Raw genomic sequence first — 17,237 nt, forward strand, 5'->3', positions numbered from 1 at the left:
CCTCGGCCTCCCAAAGTGCTGGGATTACAGGCGTGAGCCACCGTGCCCGGCCAGAAGAGGTTCTTACATAGGGCTGCTTACTTGTGATTCCCACTCATCACTCCTTATCAAGAAAATGATGACTGCAACATAAATACTAACTTGAAAGAAAGCACAGCATCATTACCGTACCGCTATTTGTGCATATTAGTGTCAGTGACATGTCTCAGGTTTTCAACGACAAACTCAATTAAATGTTGCAAATACTAACCGGCGGATTAAATCTCTATGATCCAAGTATCCTCAGCCCTACATAAACATATCAGTTTTGAATATTTAATAAAATTCTGAACTTTGTGTTTTAGAACTGAAATGTGAGTTTTTACGTACCCAACAAGACTACACACTCTACATGGTGGGGACCATTTAAAAAATTATATTACCACTTAAAGAGAACTTTTATAAACTCCACAATCCCGGACATTATGTTCTAACAGTATGTGTTAACGTATCCTCCCAGAATGTAAATACTGGTGTTTATCATGAAATCCTCAGTGCGCCCTAACAAGAGTTTTCCTCTAATCAGTCAAGTAAAAGATGCTGGGTGGATGCAATCATGGCCATTTAAAAGAATGCTGGTATATATCTTTTGCAAATTACCCAAGAAGGAAACATTATAACAGGAATGAATCAGCACAAATTCATCACCACTAAAATATATGCATGTATTCGGCCAATGGTGGATTTCACTTTATGTGCAGATTATAACATCTTTATGCTTCAAAATGAGTTTGGGATTGTGGGCGGAGGCTGGAAGGTTGACGAGTAAGGATGTGGAAAGCGGGTATTACCAGGGCTGGAGATTTCCCAGGGCTGTCACCGATTGAAAGTGACCTTATGTGCCTTAACAAAGGAAGTCATGAAAGCTTGGCACAGGAGCCTTAGAAGTAAGGAACCGAATACAATGCAAGTGTGCGCTGAACCCGCTAGAACAGGAGCACGTTTGAGGGCGAGGGTTTTTGTCTGTTTTCATCACTGCCACAAGGCAGGCGCTTTGAATGGAACGTGGAGATCTGCAACGTATTTAGCGATATGCATTCATTTTAGGAGACAAGGGCAATATTTATTGCCTAAAAATTTTATCGGAATAAACTACAGCGACGACACTACAAAACACTTCCATCTCAGGTCCCATTACCCGAGAAGAAAGTCTCAGAACGGAGAGAGCCCTGTGAAACTGCCTGTGCCCTCTCGGCGAGAAGTTCTCCAGTACTCCCAGGCTCGCACCGCGTTTCCCCGGCTCCCGCCCCAGCGCAAGGCGGGCCGAGAACCGCCAGCTGCGCCCCCGGGCCCGGCCTTGGCTGACGGGCGCCCCGGACCGTTACAAACAGCGGGTTTCCGAAGCGTGGGCCCGGCCTAGCGGACGCAGACGGCCCGCACTTACCGCGCCGCAGCTCGTCCCGCAGCCCACAGACCACAGCCTGGGCGGGGGTAAGGGGCTTCGGGCACGAGTGTGGGCTGTGAAAACAGGGGCGTACGTCTGGGCCGAGCACCGACCTGGGCGTCCCGCATTTCCCTCGCGCAACATCGGTCCCTGTGCCGCGCAACTGTAAGGACAGGAACCGCCGCGGCGCGCTCCCAGATACCTTTTTGCCTCTTCCCGCCCGATTTGCCGCGCGCTCGCGCCCCTCCTCCAACCCCAAAGGACTCCTTCAGGGCTGGGAAACGCCCCTTCCCCGCCCCCTCCCTGTGCGCGTGAACTAGGCAGTTGTTAGATCTCGCGAGAGGTTCGCCCCCTAGCCGCCCCTCCCCCCAACTAGAGAGTGCGCGAACGAGAAAGAAGGAGGGCGCTCCGGGCGACAGCACTGCAGACGCCATTATCCTCTGTTTCTCTGCTGCACTGACCTCGACGTCTTGCCTGTGTCCCACTTGTTCGCGGCCTGTAGGTAATTGGAGTTATTGGAGCTTGGGTATTGCTGATTCGGGTAAGGGTTGGGCCTCCCTGAAAGGCTGCGTTGACTTTTCCCAAGCCCGGGTTTTCTCGAGCCCTTAGTGGCCTCCCAGCCCGAAGGGAGGCGCTGGCGGTAGGCGGGGTTGTCGCCTCCGTCGCCTTGATTGACGTGGCCTCGGGCCAATCGCTTCGCCCTCGCACCATCGCTGAAGCCCTGGCAGCCAATAGGGCGCGACGGCGGGGAGGACGCGAGAAGGCGGGGGAGGGGAGCCTGCGCTCGTTTTCTGTCTAGCTCCGACCGGCTGAGGCGGCGCGGCGGCGGAGGGACGGCAGCCTCGCGCGGTGAGAAGCCGGGTTGGGGGAGCGGCTCGTGGAGGTGAGGGTCGGAGCCCAGTTTTTCCGCTTGAGGGAGGCGTTCTGGGGGCCGCTTTGGTGTTTGGCCGCTTTTCCGAGTGGGAACGTTGCCCGGCGTCCCCTCCCCCACCTCCGCCATTTCCCTGAGCGTGTATCCGCAGTCCGCGTTGTGGTCCTAGAGACTTCGGGGATTCCTGAGGCATGTGCTTCTAGGATGAGCTGGAGCTATGTGGCACTGGGAACTAGAAACCTCGTGGAGGAAAGGAGGCTGGTGCGGGGAGAAGGTCGCGCCGCCGCTCTCTTTGTGTGAGCCCCGCCTCACCTTGGGTCTCCCGGCCTGGGGTCGGAGCTGGAGCAGCGGGGTTGGAACGGTCGGGGCTGCCTCGATGGCTTTGTCTCGGGCAGTGGGGGGGGAGGATGCGGGGGATGAGACCTCGGGACCGCGTGGTGGGTGGGGGAGGGGGTCGGCGCTCGGCTCCGCCTAGTAGCACGTAGTCGCCATTACGCGGGCCGCCATTTCCTGTCGGATCCGGGTGAGGAGAGGTGCGGCGCTTCTGCTGTCGACTTTCGCTTTTTCCCGTCCTGTTACCCGGCTATTTCTGATCCCGGTACCGGGAGGCGGGGAGGGGAGGGCGCATTGGCGCTCGGCCAGTCGAGCGCATACTTAGCGGATTTTCGGGACCTGGGGACTAGTGACTGCAGGACCCGAAGGGTGAACGGCACGCGGCAACGTTATTCTTACAGATAAGCCCTGCTGTTTTTGCTTAAACTTTCTTATCCAAATCTTCTCCCACCACACCTCAGAAATTGAGTGCTGGGCCCGAAGAATGTCGTTTCAGTTAGTCGTTAGGAGAACAATAAGTCGACCAACGGTATGGGAGAATGGGAGGCATAAATGTGCCTCGCTTGTTGGCTCTTTGCTGTCTAGCCAACCTTCTAGTAGAGGCCGTTTGCCAACTCCTAGTCCCGACAAGAGGGAAGCTTAAAAAAGGGCTGTTTGCAGTCTTATCGACCGTTCTGGCACGTAGACGCTTTAGTTTTCGTATTACAGGCATAATTGTCGTGTTGTACTCTGTTAAGCCTAATTTAAAATAATCCGCTAGTGACTGTTAGTTTTCAAGGGCTCCATTTGCTTCGCTGATTAATAGACTGGTAGTGTGGTAGTTTGAGTCTGGTCATATATTAGATTTTTGGATTTATCCCTCCGGTAGATTGTTCTGGTTGTTGGATGTGTTCGCAATTGCCGTTGTTATTTGTAAACTTTGGAGATGTCACATAAGATCGCTTCAAGCATCAGTCGAAAGAAATAGAAAAGCAATTGGAAGTTTTAGTATAAAATTAGTTTTTCCAGTGAATAAGATGCATTGTGACTTTTCATAAATGTATGCTTTGTGGATGACATTTATCTTTTCAGGCTTTTGGGAATGTGCCGTATAAAACAATTCATTGCTGTGGTGGGACTTAATCTAGTGGCTAGAAGTTATTGTTCTAACTTAGCAAAAAATGAAACCAGGCTCCCTTGAATTTTGTATTTTTTAGGCAGTCATTTGAATTGTGAAACCCTAAAATGAAGAATCAAGTTTTAGAAACAGCTAGTTTTTTGGGTTCAAATCAGTGTTCACTGTGATCAGAAACAAATATTCAGTAATAAGAATAAACAAAAGCAAAAGTGATTTGTATTGGTTCTTACAGGCTACTGCAGCACTGGGGTGTCAGTTGTTGGTCCGACCCAGAACGCTTCAGTTCTGCTCTGCAAGGATATATAGTAACTGGTACGTTCTGGAAGTAATGTCTTTTTTTTTTTTTTTCTACAGCTTGCTTTCCAATAAGCCAAATGTATTAGCTTCTTTATTTTTCAACAGATTGGTGTGCCCGTTTAATAAAAGAATATGGAAACTGAACAGCCAGAAGAAACCTTCCCTAACACTGAAACCAATGGTGAATTTGGTGAGAAGAAATTTTAGTTTTAACAGTATTTTTTTATTTTGTTAATAAATTGCCTTATTCTGTTAATTATTGCCTTAGGAGTGTGTGGTGAAATTTGGGTATTACTGTTTATGTAGGTAATTTTAATTCTGCGATTTATCAGTAGTTACATCTTAGCTTTTATTTATGAAGTAGAAGTAACTGATTTGCATATAAATAATTTTTCCTTGCATTTTGGGATTTCAAGTCCTTTGAAGTATTTTGTCGCAGTATTTTGTGTTTGGTGCATTTTACTAGATGGAAGCATAACGTTCAAGTCTATAGCAATGCCTTTGGTCTTTTTAAAACATGCCTAAGATTAGCAACAAGTCTCTTGAAACAGAATGGAGTTGCTTTGGAGTCTTCGCTGCTTTCTTTGAAATCTGAACTGTTAATTTTTAGGTAAACGCCCTGCAGAAGATATGGAAGAGGAACAAGCATTTAAAAGATCTAGAAACACTGATGAGATGGTTGAATTACGCATTCTGCTTCAGAGCAAGGTATAAATTTTATTCTTGAAAATTTGAAGGTGGTTCATACTCAAGTAGAAATTAAGGTCTGGTTTGGCTTTCTAGAATGTCAAAGTTTTACAGATTGAAGAATATAAAACATTTGGTTCTTTCTAAACAGACTTGAAGGCTCTGATGGTTTTGTTATTCCACTAATAGTTAAGATTAAAGCCTTTGCTGTAGTGAACCACCACTACAGGTCAAACTAGGAGGAGGGTGTGATTCTTAAAGTGTTAATAGATTAAATCTTAATTATGTATGGACTCCTTAGGAAACTGCTTGGTTGGCAGTTTATTGTTTTATCATGGGGCACAATATGAAGGTACCTACTAATATTAAATTAATTGACTTATTTTACCAAAGGGTGCTATAAAATCTGTGCTTAGTTTTATTTTTACTTGGTGTTATTTTTGACGTTGAGTACTCCAAACTAATCCTCACAGCACTTAGAATTATATTTTGATTTTTGGTTTGGTTTTGGCCTGGTCGTTTTTACATCCCCAAATAGATTTTTATTCTTACGACAAACAGGTTGGAGGATTTTTTAGCAAAATCTAAGAGCATAGGTAGCCATTAATTTTAGGGAAAGGCAAAATAATTTTTTGTCTTTGTGTCTTCTGCAGAATGCTGGGGCAGTGATTGGAAAAGGAGGCAAGAATATTAAGGCTCTCCGTACAGACGTAAGTATTAAGAGTTTAAACTACTACACGAGCAGCTTCAGTTTATATGTCTATAGAAATTTAAAGATTTACATCCTAGAAATCATTTCATAGTTTAGCTACAAAGACATTTGTAATAATTTATTATTACAGAATTGATTTCGAAGTTATCCATTCCTGTTTTAACAAAAGCCCAGATTGAGCAGGGTGCGGGGGTGGTTTCTTTTAAACCTCTTCACATTCTAATAAGAGTCCACCAAATTATTCACTTCATCAAGCAAGATACCATCTTAATTAGAAATAGCGACAAAGTGTAAAAATCCTTGATTGCACCATTTCCTGTGTGTGAATCAGTTACAGTATTACTGAAAACCATTGCAGGTGGCTGGTTAAATCCAGAAAAATTTTTTTGTTTTCTTTGGGAAGAAAAATGTCCATCTGTTCTTTAACAGCTTGCACATGGAGCACAAAGAATTTAATGTTGAGGTTGCATGATTTAAATATGGGTAAAGAATAGAGTAGGCACTTAATCTTATAATTGGGAAACTGTTCGTCAATGCCTATGATTTGTTTGAGTCTTCATTTTACAGTGGGTTGACTCTTGTGATTAGACACATTAAATGTTGGCAGTGCCAGAAGTGAGCACATTTATAGGACTTGGCTACACCAAAATTTCTAAATTTTTTTTCTCATAGTGTACACATTTCTTAATGTTTTTCTTGCTAAAAATGAGGCAAATAACTTTGTGTCGAGTACTTATTTGACAGTATTTCATTTCTCTCTTGGTCGCAGATCTTTGTATGTTCCTCTTGATTACTGTAAACTGAACTTGAAAATTTGTTTAAAATTTTACAAACTTGCCTGTTAGGATCTAGGAATGCGTTTCAAAACCTCCAGAAAACCAAACCAGTCTTATTAGTTAGGGTTTTTGGTGGTGTGGGAATTTTTGTTTTGTCTTTTATAAACCTCTCTCCTCTTAATCCAGATGTTCTGTATAATTATCTGGGTTATTAATTTCCCCATTTCCTCAAGAATTTCAGTAAACTTTGAGTCAGGTTTTGTGTCTACCCTCATGAGCCAGCCTGCTACTGAAACATCATTTGTTTTTCTTAAAAAATAAAAAGGCTAGAACCATCATTTGAGGTCCTTAATGTTAAGCCACAGTCAGATTTAGAGAAGTCCATTATTGTGTTAGTCTTCAGAACAACTTAAGCTTGTTTCATTAATTGAGAGTATGAGTATAGTTTGTATTAAATTAAAATTTATTGCTTTTCCCCCTTTTCCCTCTCCTTGTTTTTTTGGCCATATATCTCCGTTGCCCATGTACTGGATCGACTTACCCCTGCGTTGCCCACCATGACGTTGGCCCATCCGCCCCTGAACGCCCATGTGAAAACCCTGGTTGGCTATGCCCAAAAATGTGCTCGTTGCCAAACGGGTACCATACTTGACAACTTCTGATTGAATGCCCATGCCCAATGCCAACATCCACGAACGCCAATGACCAATGCAGTACAATGCCAGTGTTTCAGTCCCAGACAGCAGTGGCCCCGAGCGGTATGTCCCAACAGTTTATGCCTCACTGCCTGATTAGAAAGAGAGAAATGTATTTTATTACCTGCCTTTTATATAATTAAATAGTATCCCCTTTAGACGGTGTATTGTTTTTCAAGTTTCTGTCTTATTTTCCCCATTAAGTCTTTTTGTCACTGAACTTTTACCGTGAGTTGCCCACCCAAACGATCCACTAATTTTATTTCGATGGAAGGAGCACAGCTTCAAGTGTTGCATATTTGCCGCATTGTAAATCAAATTGTTACCAAAATAGTCTCTCGCTCTGTCTTTGTGGCCCACCTTGCTTCCCAACATTGCCTGTTCATAATTTTTTCTGATGAAATGCTAACTCTGGTTCACTTTCCTTCACTTCTCATTTGTGTTGTCTTTGTTTTGTCTTGCATTTGTATTTGTTTTCTTGCAGAGCCCATTAGTGATCTAATTTCTAACTGGTATTCATAACCTTACTCCAGATACAATGTTCACCACTTGCATATTCCCCCACTTTGCCTAAGAGAAGGTGTGCCAGTTTTACCAATGTAACAGCGAGGGTATCCTTACCTTAGTGGTGGCGGGGAACATAAATATTCAACTCTGCTTCAGTTCTGGTCAGTTTATTGCCCACTTAATCTGAGCCCTTCCAAAAGCCCATTCTCTCTGTCTCTCTGCAAGTCTCCTAATATTGTTACCATGTCTGTATTGGGTATAAAACAAAATGCATGTGAGAAATCTATAAATAGGCTACTTTAAATGGGGAATATTAAATAATCGTATGTTACATCTCTGTAAAAGTTTGTATGATTTGGTGACAAACACAAAACTCATTTTTCTTTTCCACCTTTTTTGTACTATCTGGTATTTGTGGTGTTTGACAGCATATTGAGTATCAGTGCTGATATTGAAACAATTGGAGAAATTCTGAAGAAAATCATCCCTACCTTGGAAGAGGTAGGCTCATTTTCTTTTAAATGTATTTGACGATATGAGGGGGGAATGTTTAAAGCATGTTGTATTGGTGTATGATGGGGGAGGTGGAGAGACAATGGATATGACAGTTTGTAGCAGTATCTTAACCTGCTACATAATTTTGTACATGAGTAACTTGTTTTTTAAAAAAAAAAAAAAAACAGGCTGGCCACTCCTGGAGTAAATGTGAACTTATCTGTGGTCATGTGCTTTCATGGGTTTAGTATGTATTTTATGGGCTTTAGTTTTAGAACAGAGATTTTTACAATTAGAATATCTGTGGGAATATGTTGAAAAGGAGAATTACTTAGATTTAGTTAGGATTTTAAGACTACATAATTCACTAGGTATATATAGAAGAGTATTTTATGTTTTGTATCATCTTAATGTTGAATAAAGCAGTTTCTCATTATTTAATAATGTAGATTTAAAATATGTTGTAGTAGCTTTACCAATATATGCGACAATAGCCTGATCACGCTAGACACTTAACCTATTACTCTTATTTTTCTACTTTCAGGGCCTGCAGTTGCCATCACCCACTGCAACCAGCCAGCTCCCGCTCGAATCTGATGCTGTGGAATGCTTAAATGTATGTCATAGTGCCATTGAACCCCACTGAAGTATGGAGCCTGGCCCATAGGATCGATTATATTTTTAACATAGTGTGCTTTTCCCTTCTCTATAGAAAAAGGCTTAAAAACATGATACATGAATGGTCTTACAACTCACTGTTGACCCTGCTCCATGCTGCAGTGGGAATTAACTACATTTGCAAAGTGCTTTGCAGTCATTTTTATTATGGTGTTATTTGAATGTTAATAATAATTTTGTGGTAACAGCGACATGCTAAATGGCTGCAGTGTGGGTATGGTGTTGCAGGACCTGAAAATAAAATAGTTTTTTAAGGTGGTGCAGAATGTCCTTTTTGGGCCTGGCTATTGAGGATAATAAGCACATAACTGGTAAAGTTATTGAAATATAAATTCAGGTTGCTCACTGCAACAGTATATTATTGTTATGCTTATAGCAGATAAGTGTGTATTGGGGAATTGTTGATTTGAGACTAAAATTTTATAACTCTCCCTCCACAGTACCAACACTATAAAGGAAGTGACTTTGACTGCGAGTTGAGGCTGTTGATTCATCAGAGTCTAGCAGGAGGAATTATTGGGGTCAAAGGTGCTAAAATCAAAGAACTTCGAGAGGTAAAAAAAAAAAAAAAAAAATTCTGCCATATTCTTTGCTGGAAAGTAAATTTTCATATAGACTTGTTTCTGTGAGCTTCTCTCGCTTCCCCTCTCAGTTCCCTCCAAAGATTGCTTATCACAAATGACAAAAAATGTCTGGCACTGCCAGACATGTTATTATGTCAATTTTTATACCATTGCAAAGCCCTGTGATAATTAATGAAGTTTTTATATTGTGGGAGGATAATTGTTGAATTCAAATGCAATTTTCACTGAACCTAGGAAAGCTAATTTTCTTCTAATTATTTTTTTTTTTATGATCTTACTACAGAACACTCAAACCACCATCAAGCTTTTCCAGGAATGCTGTCCTCATTCCACTGACAGAGTTGTTCTTATTGGAGGAAAACCCGATAGGGTTGTAGAGTGCATAAAGATCATCCTTGATCTTATATCTGAGGTATTTCAGAACACTTTTTGTTTACACTTGATTTTATGAAACAAAGTGATAACCTTCTGCAAAAGTAGCTTCAGAGCATTTAGTCTAATAGTCGTCATTTGGCCTTTCCCTCGCAATTTTCTATCACCTGGCTTCAGCCATCACTTTAATTTAAAAATGGTTTTGAAAGAGAGTGGTAATTGTTGGTGGTATTTCTATAGACTTTGATCCTTCGAATGAATTTCCTATAGTGTTGCTTGTGTCTTTGTAACTACGCTGCAGGGCTTCCTATCTCAGGTGCCTCAGTATGGATTAACAGGCTTGCCAAGACTTATCTCTTCAGCCCTTGTGAAATGTGCATTGTAATTTGTCATGTAAAATGGGAGGGCTTTGTGGTTTCTTATGATCTAAGTGTAAGAGCAAGCTGTTACTTCTCCCTGTACAGGGAATAGAACTCACTTTTATTTAGTACTTGCCAAAAGCATTGGATTTCTTTGGAATCTTTACTTTGCTACTGTTAGCATGGACATAATTCCTGTTTCTGCCTCTACTACCTCCTGATGGGGGAGTGACTTATATTTTGTTTGATGATGATGTTAGAAGGGTTGGTGTGAAGCCAGGCTCTTTTTCTTCAGTCTGTAAGTTTGTTCCATCTCTGTCTTTAGTCTCCCATCAAAGGACGTGCACAGCCTTATGATCCCAATTTTTACGATGAAACCTATGATTATGGTGGTTTTACAATGATGTTTGATGACCGCCGTGGACGTCCAGTGGGATTTCCCATGCGGGGAAGAGGTGGTTTTGACAGAATGCCTCCTGGTCGGGGTGGGCGTCCCATGCCTCCATCTAGAAGAGATTATGATGATATGAGCCCTCGTCGAGGACCACCTCCCCCTCCTCCCGGACGAGGCGGCCGGGGTGGTAGCAGAGCTCGGAATCTTCCTCTTCCTCCACCACCACCACCTAGAGGGGGGTAAGTTTTTTTTTTTTCCCCCCATCTATGAATTATTAACCTACAAGAGGCTGCACTTAGTGGTAGACAAGGTAGACTTTGATTTGATATGTTTGGCATGTAAACACGTTTAGATTACAACAAGTACTATGCTTGCAGAGACCTCATGGCCTATGACAGAAGAGGGAGACCTGGAGACCGTTACGACGGAATGGTAAGAACTTTGGTTTATTAGCAGTGTGTTGTGTCTGTGAGGGTTGTCACAATGTAGTTCACGTTTTGTTGAAGGTTATAGTGATTAAAAACTTTTCTTACAAATAAATTTTGTTTGGATTACTAGTTAAATAATTACTTCTATTATTTGCTGCATTTGATTGAGCTTTGTTCCCCTCGATTACATAATTGCTGCCTATATATGTACCCTCTTTTGTTTTAATGTAACATGTAAATTAGGCATATAAAAAGGGCTCTATAACGAAATACAGTGCGGGTTCATGTTAATATTTTTATCTCTAACAGGTTGGTTTCAGTGCTGATGAAACTTGGGACTCTGCAATAGATACATGGAGCCCATCAGAATGGCAGATGGCTTATGAACCACAGGTTGAGTATCATAGTTGTTCGTGTGTGTATCAGTGATAATTTAAGATACTTACCTGCTCTCCAGTAAGTTTTTTATTCCCCTGAGGATACTTAACTGAAAATAGGATACAGGAGGACTTTGGTTTCCTGAAGAGGGATTTTATGAGTATTAAAATACTTGAATAGTGAAGCTGCGTGCAGTGGTGCTCACTCATAATCCCAACTACTAAAGAGTCTGAGGCAGGAGGATCACTTGAGCCTGAGAGTTTGAGACCAGCCTGGGCAACATAGCAAGACTCCATTTTATTAAATGAACTTTTTTAAAGTACAGGTAGTAATTACAACGGCAAAGTAATTTTCTATTTTTTTCTTTCTGTTTTTAGGGTGGCTCCGGATATGGTAAGTTCTCTCCTTTGTGAAGTCAAACATTAATTTCATACTTTTTAAATGAACTTACTGCTCATTATTTAAATCAGATTATTCCTATGCAGGGGGTCGTGGCTCATATGGTGATCTTGGTGGACCTATTATTACTACACAAGTAACTATTCCCAAAGATGTAAGTATCTTTAATACTACCAGGAACATTTTATCACTTTTATGATTATTCCTCCTTTCTGTATATTTTTTAATTCAGAAGGTTTTAACAAAAATATATTTAGGATTGAGGTTATGTTAATGGGCTTTAGTGAGCTGGGTTGTCTGCTGTTTGAGTCTTGTCAAGTGATCAGTGCTATTAATAAAAGTAGTTAAGAGGGTTTTGAGCCCTTAACTAAGGGAAACATTAGTAAGTGTGACATAAATACATTATAACTCAAACCTTGACAGGTTTAGGGAGCGTTAGATAATCAGTTAAGAGTCTGAATGAATAAAATTAATACACTTCATGTTCCTTGAAAATACAGGTAGTAAATGTTAAAAGTATATCGTAAACACATACTTTTAAAAAATCTTTTCAGTTGGCTGGATCTATTATTGGCAAAGGTGGTCAGCGGATTAAACAAATCCGTCATGAGTCGGGAGCTTCGATCAAAATTGATGAACCTTTAGAAGGATCCGAAGATCGGATCATTACCATTACAGGAACACAGGACCAGATACAGAATGCACAGTATTTGCTGCAGAACAGGTCAGTTTTAAGTTTAGCTTTGCGTTAGCTTATATGTACTAAAACCTTTAAAAAGCTTTTCTTCTCAATTGATTTTTTTCTTTTAGAAGCCATGGTGTCTCAACCTTTTGGGGACCTAACTTCTAAACATTCTAATAGTTTGCCTTAATTTTCTTCTGCTTTCTTACTAAAACGAAGACATTCAATACTAATCTTGCTGGAAGAAGCCTTAACCAAGCAAACTTCTCATTTCTCTGGTGAAAACTGCTGCCAAAACCACTTGTTACAAAATTGTACAGAGCCTGTAGAAAATGTAGAAGATTCATTGGATGTTGGCCTAGTTCTGTGTGGAAGACTAGTGATTTTGTTGTTTTTAGATAACTAAATCGACAACAAATCACAGTCTGCCATATGGCACAGGCCATGCCTCTACAGGACAAATGATTGGTGCTGTAAAATGCAGCATTTCACACCTTACTAGCATTCTATGTCTTTTCTACCAAATATTAACAACTTTCAATTCCGTTTTCTTAATTCTGTTCTACTAATGTCTGATTTACTACTCATCATTTTTCTTGACACTTAACATTGCTTTAATTTGTAATTGCTAATGGTTTTTGAACTCTTCTAATTGTAGTGGACATGTTTATCATTTTAATTTAGCATTGAAATTGTCTTGATGTTGATTAAGATGTTACGAGCAAAAATTCTAATTCGCACTTTTTTTTCTTTTCTTTTATAGTGTGAAGCAGTATGCAGATGTTGAAGGATTCTAATGCAAGATATTTTTTCTTTTTTATAGTGTGAAGCAGTATTCTGGAAAGTTTTTCTAAGACTAGTGAAGAACTGAAGGAGTCCTGCATCTTTTTTTTTTTATCTGCTTCTGTTTAAAAAGCCAACATTCCTCTGCTTCATAGGTGTTCTGCATTTGAGGTGTAGTGAAATCTTTGCTGTTCACCAGATGTAATGTTTTAGTTCCTTACAAACAGGGTTGGGGGGGGGAAGGGCGTGCAAAAACTAACATTGAAATTTTGAAACAGCAGCAGAGTGAGTGGATTTTATTTTTTGTTATTGTTGGTGGTTTAAAAAAATTCCCCCCATGTAATTATTGTGAACACCTTGCTTTGTGGTCACTGTAACATTTGGGGGGTGGGACAGGGAGGAAAAGTAACAATAGTCCACATGTCCCTGGCATCTGTTCAGAGCAGTGTGCAGAATGTAATGCTCTTTTGTAAGAAACGTTTTATGATTTTTAAAATAAATTTAGTGAACCTATTTTTGGTGGTCATTTTTTTTTTAAAACAGTCATTTTTAAATGGTGGCTGAATTTCCCAACCCACCCCCAAACTAAACACTAAGTTTAATTTTCAGCTCCTCTGTTGGACATATAAGTGCATCTCTTGTTGGACATAGGCAAAATAACTTGGCAAACTTAGTTCTGGTGATTTCTTGATGGTTTGGAAGTCTATTGCTGGGAAGAAATTCCATCATACATATTCATGCTTATAATAAGCTGGGGATTTTTTGTTTGTTTTTGCAAATGCTTGCCCCTACTTTTCAACAATTTTCTATGTTAGTTGTGAAGAACTAAGGTGGGGAGCAGTACTACAAGTTGAGTAATGGTATGAGTATATACCAGAATTCTGATTGGCAGCAAGTTTTATTAATCAGAATAACACTTGGTTATGGAAGTGACTAATGCTGAAAAAAATTGATTATTTTTATTAGATAATTTCTCACCTATAGACTTAAACTGTCAACTTGCTCTAGTGTCTTATTAGTTAAACTTTGTAAAATATATATATACTTGTTTTTCCATTGTATGCAAATTGAAAGAAAAAGATGTACCATTTCTCTGTTGTATGTTGGATTATGTAGGAAATGTTTGTGTACAATTCAAAAAAAAGATGAAAAAAGTTCCTGTGGATGTTTTGTGTAGTATCTTGGCATTTGTATTGATAGTTAAAATTCACTTCCAAATAAATAAAACACCCATGATGCTAGATTTGATGTGTGCCCAATTTGAACAAGGGTTGATTGACACCTGTAAAATTTGTTGAAACGTTCCTCTTAAAAGGAAATATAGTAATCTTATATATTTTTTTGTGTGAAGTGTTTTTCTAGCATTTATAAGTGAAAGCTGGCAGGGGTGGTAGTTGGGCTCATAATTTATTCAAGTGGTAATTTAGCAAAATGAGAGCCTAGTCATCCAATTTTTTTTTTCTTATAGTCAGCCAGAGCTTTCCTCATTACCTATGAGAAATTTTGAGTGAGTTACTTGGTTCCTTTCTCTAAAATAGCTTTAGTTTGATGTTTGAGAATATCGGAGATAATGTAAAATAACTGCAGAGTATGGTTCCCAGCCCATATTCCTGAAATACTACTAATTAACCTCCAGCTGTCCAGAAAGCTTGAAAACTTCTAGTTTTGTTTTTTGAGACAGTGTCTTGCTCTTTTTCCCAGGCTGGAGTGCAGTGGCATAATCTTGGCTCACTGCAACCTCCATCTTCTGGGCACAAGCAATCCTCCTTTCTCAAAACAGATGAACAACTATATAGGAAAGGAGTCATGAGTGTAATTATTGAATTTAGGTCAGAGGCTTGTGTATAATAAAAGTAACAGTTGGGCAGTTCTAGAATTCATGTAAGTATTAATAGTATAACAGAATAATGTCTTTTAAGGGAATTAGAGTTGAGTGACAGTTTGGGGAGGGGCGTAGAGTGATCTTTTGATTAACGAAAAATATGAAATAAATGTAAAAATATCACTTAAAACTAGTGAATGCTACCTGTGGCATGGTTTCCCCAGTGTGGGTGAGTTGGGGTTGCTCAGGGTGAAATGAGCCTTTACCCCTAAAGAAAAATGACAACAACACTTCAGTCAAATTGTTAATCGTACTGGAGGAAAGCATCCCTGGAGAGAACACTGGCTTCCAAAGCTTTTATCTGTTACCTATAAATGAGTTATGTAAACACATGGACTATTAGCTGCAAATGTTTTCACTTTTGCATTTTCCAATAATTTCAGACCTTAAACACATTCTACTGAAGACTTAATGGATTGAAGAATATCTGGTATTGATATCTTTGATATACAGCTTTGGGAGGGAGAGGGGCCTTTTGCATTGCCACTGCTATTGATTGGTAAATGGTATTTAAAATTTGGGTGAGAATTGGGACAGGTGGGGAGAATTTTCACAAAGGGTGGGAGAAGTGAACATAAGCTCTTTAATTAAATGGAAAATTGAGCCAATTTTGTAAGAAGTTACTGGTGCATAATGCTGACTTAGTTTCAAAAATTTAGCCTAACTTTTTGAACGTTAATTACCAAAATGCCAACAGACGGAAACCAAGTTGTACTAGTTATCTCAAGAATTTAAAACCTTTCCCTACTATTAATGAATTCAAATTTTGTTTGCCTTTGTTTTATTGTACTGAGACATATAATGTAAAATACTAAATCTGATCTAATAGCAAAGAAAATCAAGAAACAACAGCAAAATTTTCTTTTAAAAAACCCTTTCATTAGTTTTAACTTTTTTTAGTACCCAGTTGCTATCGTTCATGTGAATTAGGTAATGAATTGCTTCAGATTGCTGTGATTCGAAGTAAATTTAATCAGCCTCGTGCGGTGGCTCACACTTGTAACCCCAACATTTTGGGGGCTAAGGTGGACAGATGGCTTGAGCCCAAGAGTTTGAGACAGCCTGGGCAATATGGTGAAACCCCATCTCTACAAAAAATCAGCCAAGCATGGTGGCGCACACCTGTAGTCCCAGTTAGGAAGCTTGAGGTGGGAGGATCGCCTGAGCCCGGGAAGAGAAGGCTGCAGTGAACCTTGATGGCACTACTGCACTACAGCCTGGGTGACAGACCCTGTCTCAATCCAGTAAGTTTTTATGTTAAAGAGAACCAAAAAAAAGGAGAATTTTTTTTTTTAAAGTTGGTCTGGCTGTGTCACCCAGGCTGGAGTGCAGTGGTGCTCAGGCCATCCCCAGAGACCTTCCTATATTTCAGCCTGGGGCAAGAGCAGTGGGAGATGATTAATGAGAGAGCAGAAACTCCAGATGGGTTGAAAAGGACGCCAAAAGCGCAAAAACAAGGCACTTGCCTCACTTCTAGTTTGAAACCCTCAAAGTGTTCTATGACCACATGGGATAGAAAGCACAGAAGACCAAGAGATATACGTTTGGCATAGAGATGATCTGAGATTACAGACACAAACACCCCACAGAATTTCCTTTGATTCCCAGATGTCGTAAGAGGGACATCACTTGAGAACCAATGGGGCTTGTGATGGGGTCATTATGGTGAAAGATAGGTTACTGCATAGCAGCCCAGCTAGTGGCTGGATAGAGATGGCAGGATAGCAAAAGATTTGCAGTACCAGTGAAAGCCAAGGCGAGATAGTCATGGAGAGACCACTGAATTGAGTGCCAGTTATACTAGCTTTGGTGGTGCACACCTGTAATCCCAGCTGCTCGGGAGGCTGAGGCAGGAGAATTGCTTGAATCTGGGAGGCGGAGGTTGCAGTGAGCCGAGATCGTGCCACTGCACTCCAGCCTGGGCAACGAGAAAAACTCCGACTCAAATTTAAAAAAAAAAGCAGTTTTTTTCTGCTATCAGTGGGAATGGGAATTTATGAGAAAACTCACAAGGCATATCTAGGAATTTACAGACCCCGGAATTCCCAAGAAACAGGAGAGTTAAGACTAATGCTATCAAACCATAAATTCTAGGTGGAGGTGATCTCACTTGGAATGAGCCTTCAGATCATTTATTCATACTTTGTGTCTCAAATTGGTACCAATTCTGTGTATAGTTCAGACTCCGGAACTCGGGATCAGGCTGACACTGCTGAGACTGCATCATGGTTTGACCAATTTTCCCTGCCCTGTGCTCCTTTCCTCATTCTGCTTCAACTGAGAGCACTCTCGAAGTGAATCAATTGCACAAAAATCCCTGGCTTAGACTCTGCTTCTAGGACTTGATCTAACACAGTTAAGCTGAAGCTAAAGCAGAAAGGTACA

General features: G+C 40.6%; 1 protein-coding gene across 6 annotated transcripts; it reads left to right on the plus strand.

The window, feature by feature from the left end:
* Positions 1 to 1,645: 1,645 nt before the first annotated feature.
* HNRNPK (heterogeneous nuclear ribonucleoprotein K) lies at positions 1,646 to 14,302 on the plus strand. Of its 6 annotated transcripts, none has more exons than XM_003267465.2 (17): positions 1,646 to 1,925; positions 3,977 to 4,056; positions 4,147 to 4,231; positions 4,652 to 4,749; positions 5,382 to 5,438; positions 6,931 to 6,974; positions 7,847 to 7,919; positions 8,458 to 8,529; positions 9,032 to 9,145; positions 9,459 to 9,587; positions 10,232 to 10,539; positions 10,678 to 10,732; positions 11,038 to 11,121; positions 11,484 to 11,499; positions 11,577 to 11,659; positions 12,060 to 12,229; positions 12,951 to 14,213. In XM_003267465.2, the coding sequence occupies exons 3-17, from the start codon at positions 4,174 to 4,176 to the stop codon at positions 12,982 to 12,984; spliced, it is 1,395 nt and encodes a 464-aa protein (XP_003267513.1). In that variant the 5' UTR covers positions 1,646 to 1,925; positions 3,977 to 4,056; positions 4,147 to 4,173; the 3' UTR covers positions 12,985 to 14,213. The 6 variants fall into 6 exon arrangements, with proteins under 6 accessions (XP_003267513.1, XP_003267514.1, XP_003267512.1 ...); XM_003267466.3 differs by having other exon boundaries at positions 13,011 to 14,213; XM_003267464.2 differs by lacking the exon at positions 1,646 to 1,925 and adding an exon at positions 2,154 to 2,272 and having other exon boundaries at positions 13,011 to 14,213.
* The last annotated feature ends 2,935 nt before the right edge of the window (positions 14,303 to 17,237 follow it).

This window comes from Nomascus leucogenys, chromosome 1a (genome assembly GCF_006542625.1).
Source record: "Nomascus leucogenys isolate Asia chromosome 1a, Asia_NLE_v1, whole genome shotgun sequence".
NCBI classification, from domain to species: Eukaryota; Metazoa; Chordata; class Mammalia; order Primates; family Hylobatidae; genus Nomascus; species Nomascus leucogenys.

Excerpts from the sequence above, each read along its gene's own strand:
- HNRNPK (XM_003267465.2), top strand. The coding sequence starts at position 4,174 with ATGGAAACTGAACAGCCAGAAGAAACCTTCCCTAACACTGAAACCAAT. Across the intron at positions 7,920-8,457 it reads TCATCCCTACCTTGGAAGAG|GGCCTGCAGTTGCCATCACC; the intron begins GTAGGCTCATTT and ends TTCTACTTTCAG. Across the intron at positions 9,146-9,458 it reads AAATCAAAGAACTTCGAGAG|AACACTCAAACCACCATCAA; the intron begins GTAAAAAAAAAA and ends ATCTTACTACAG.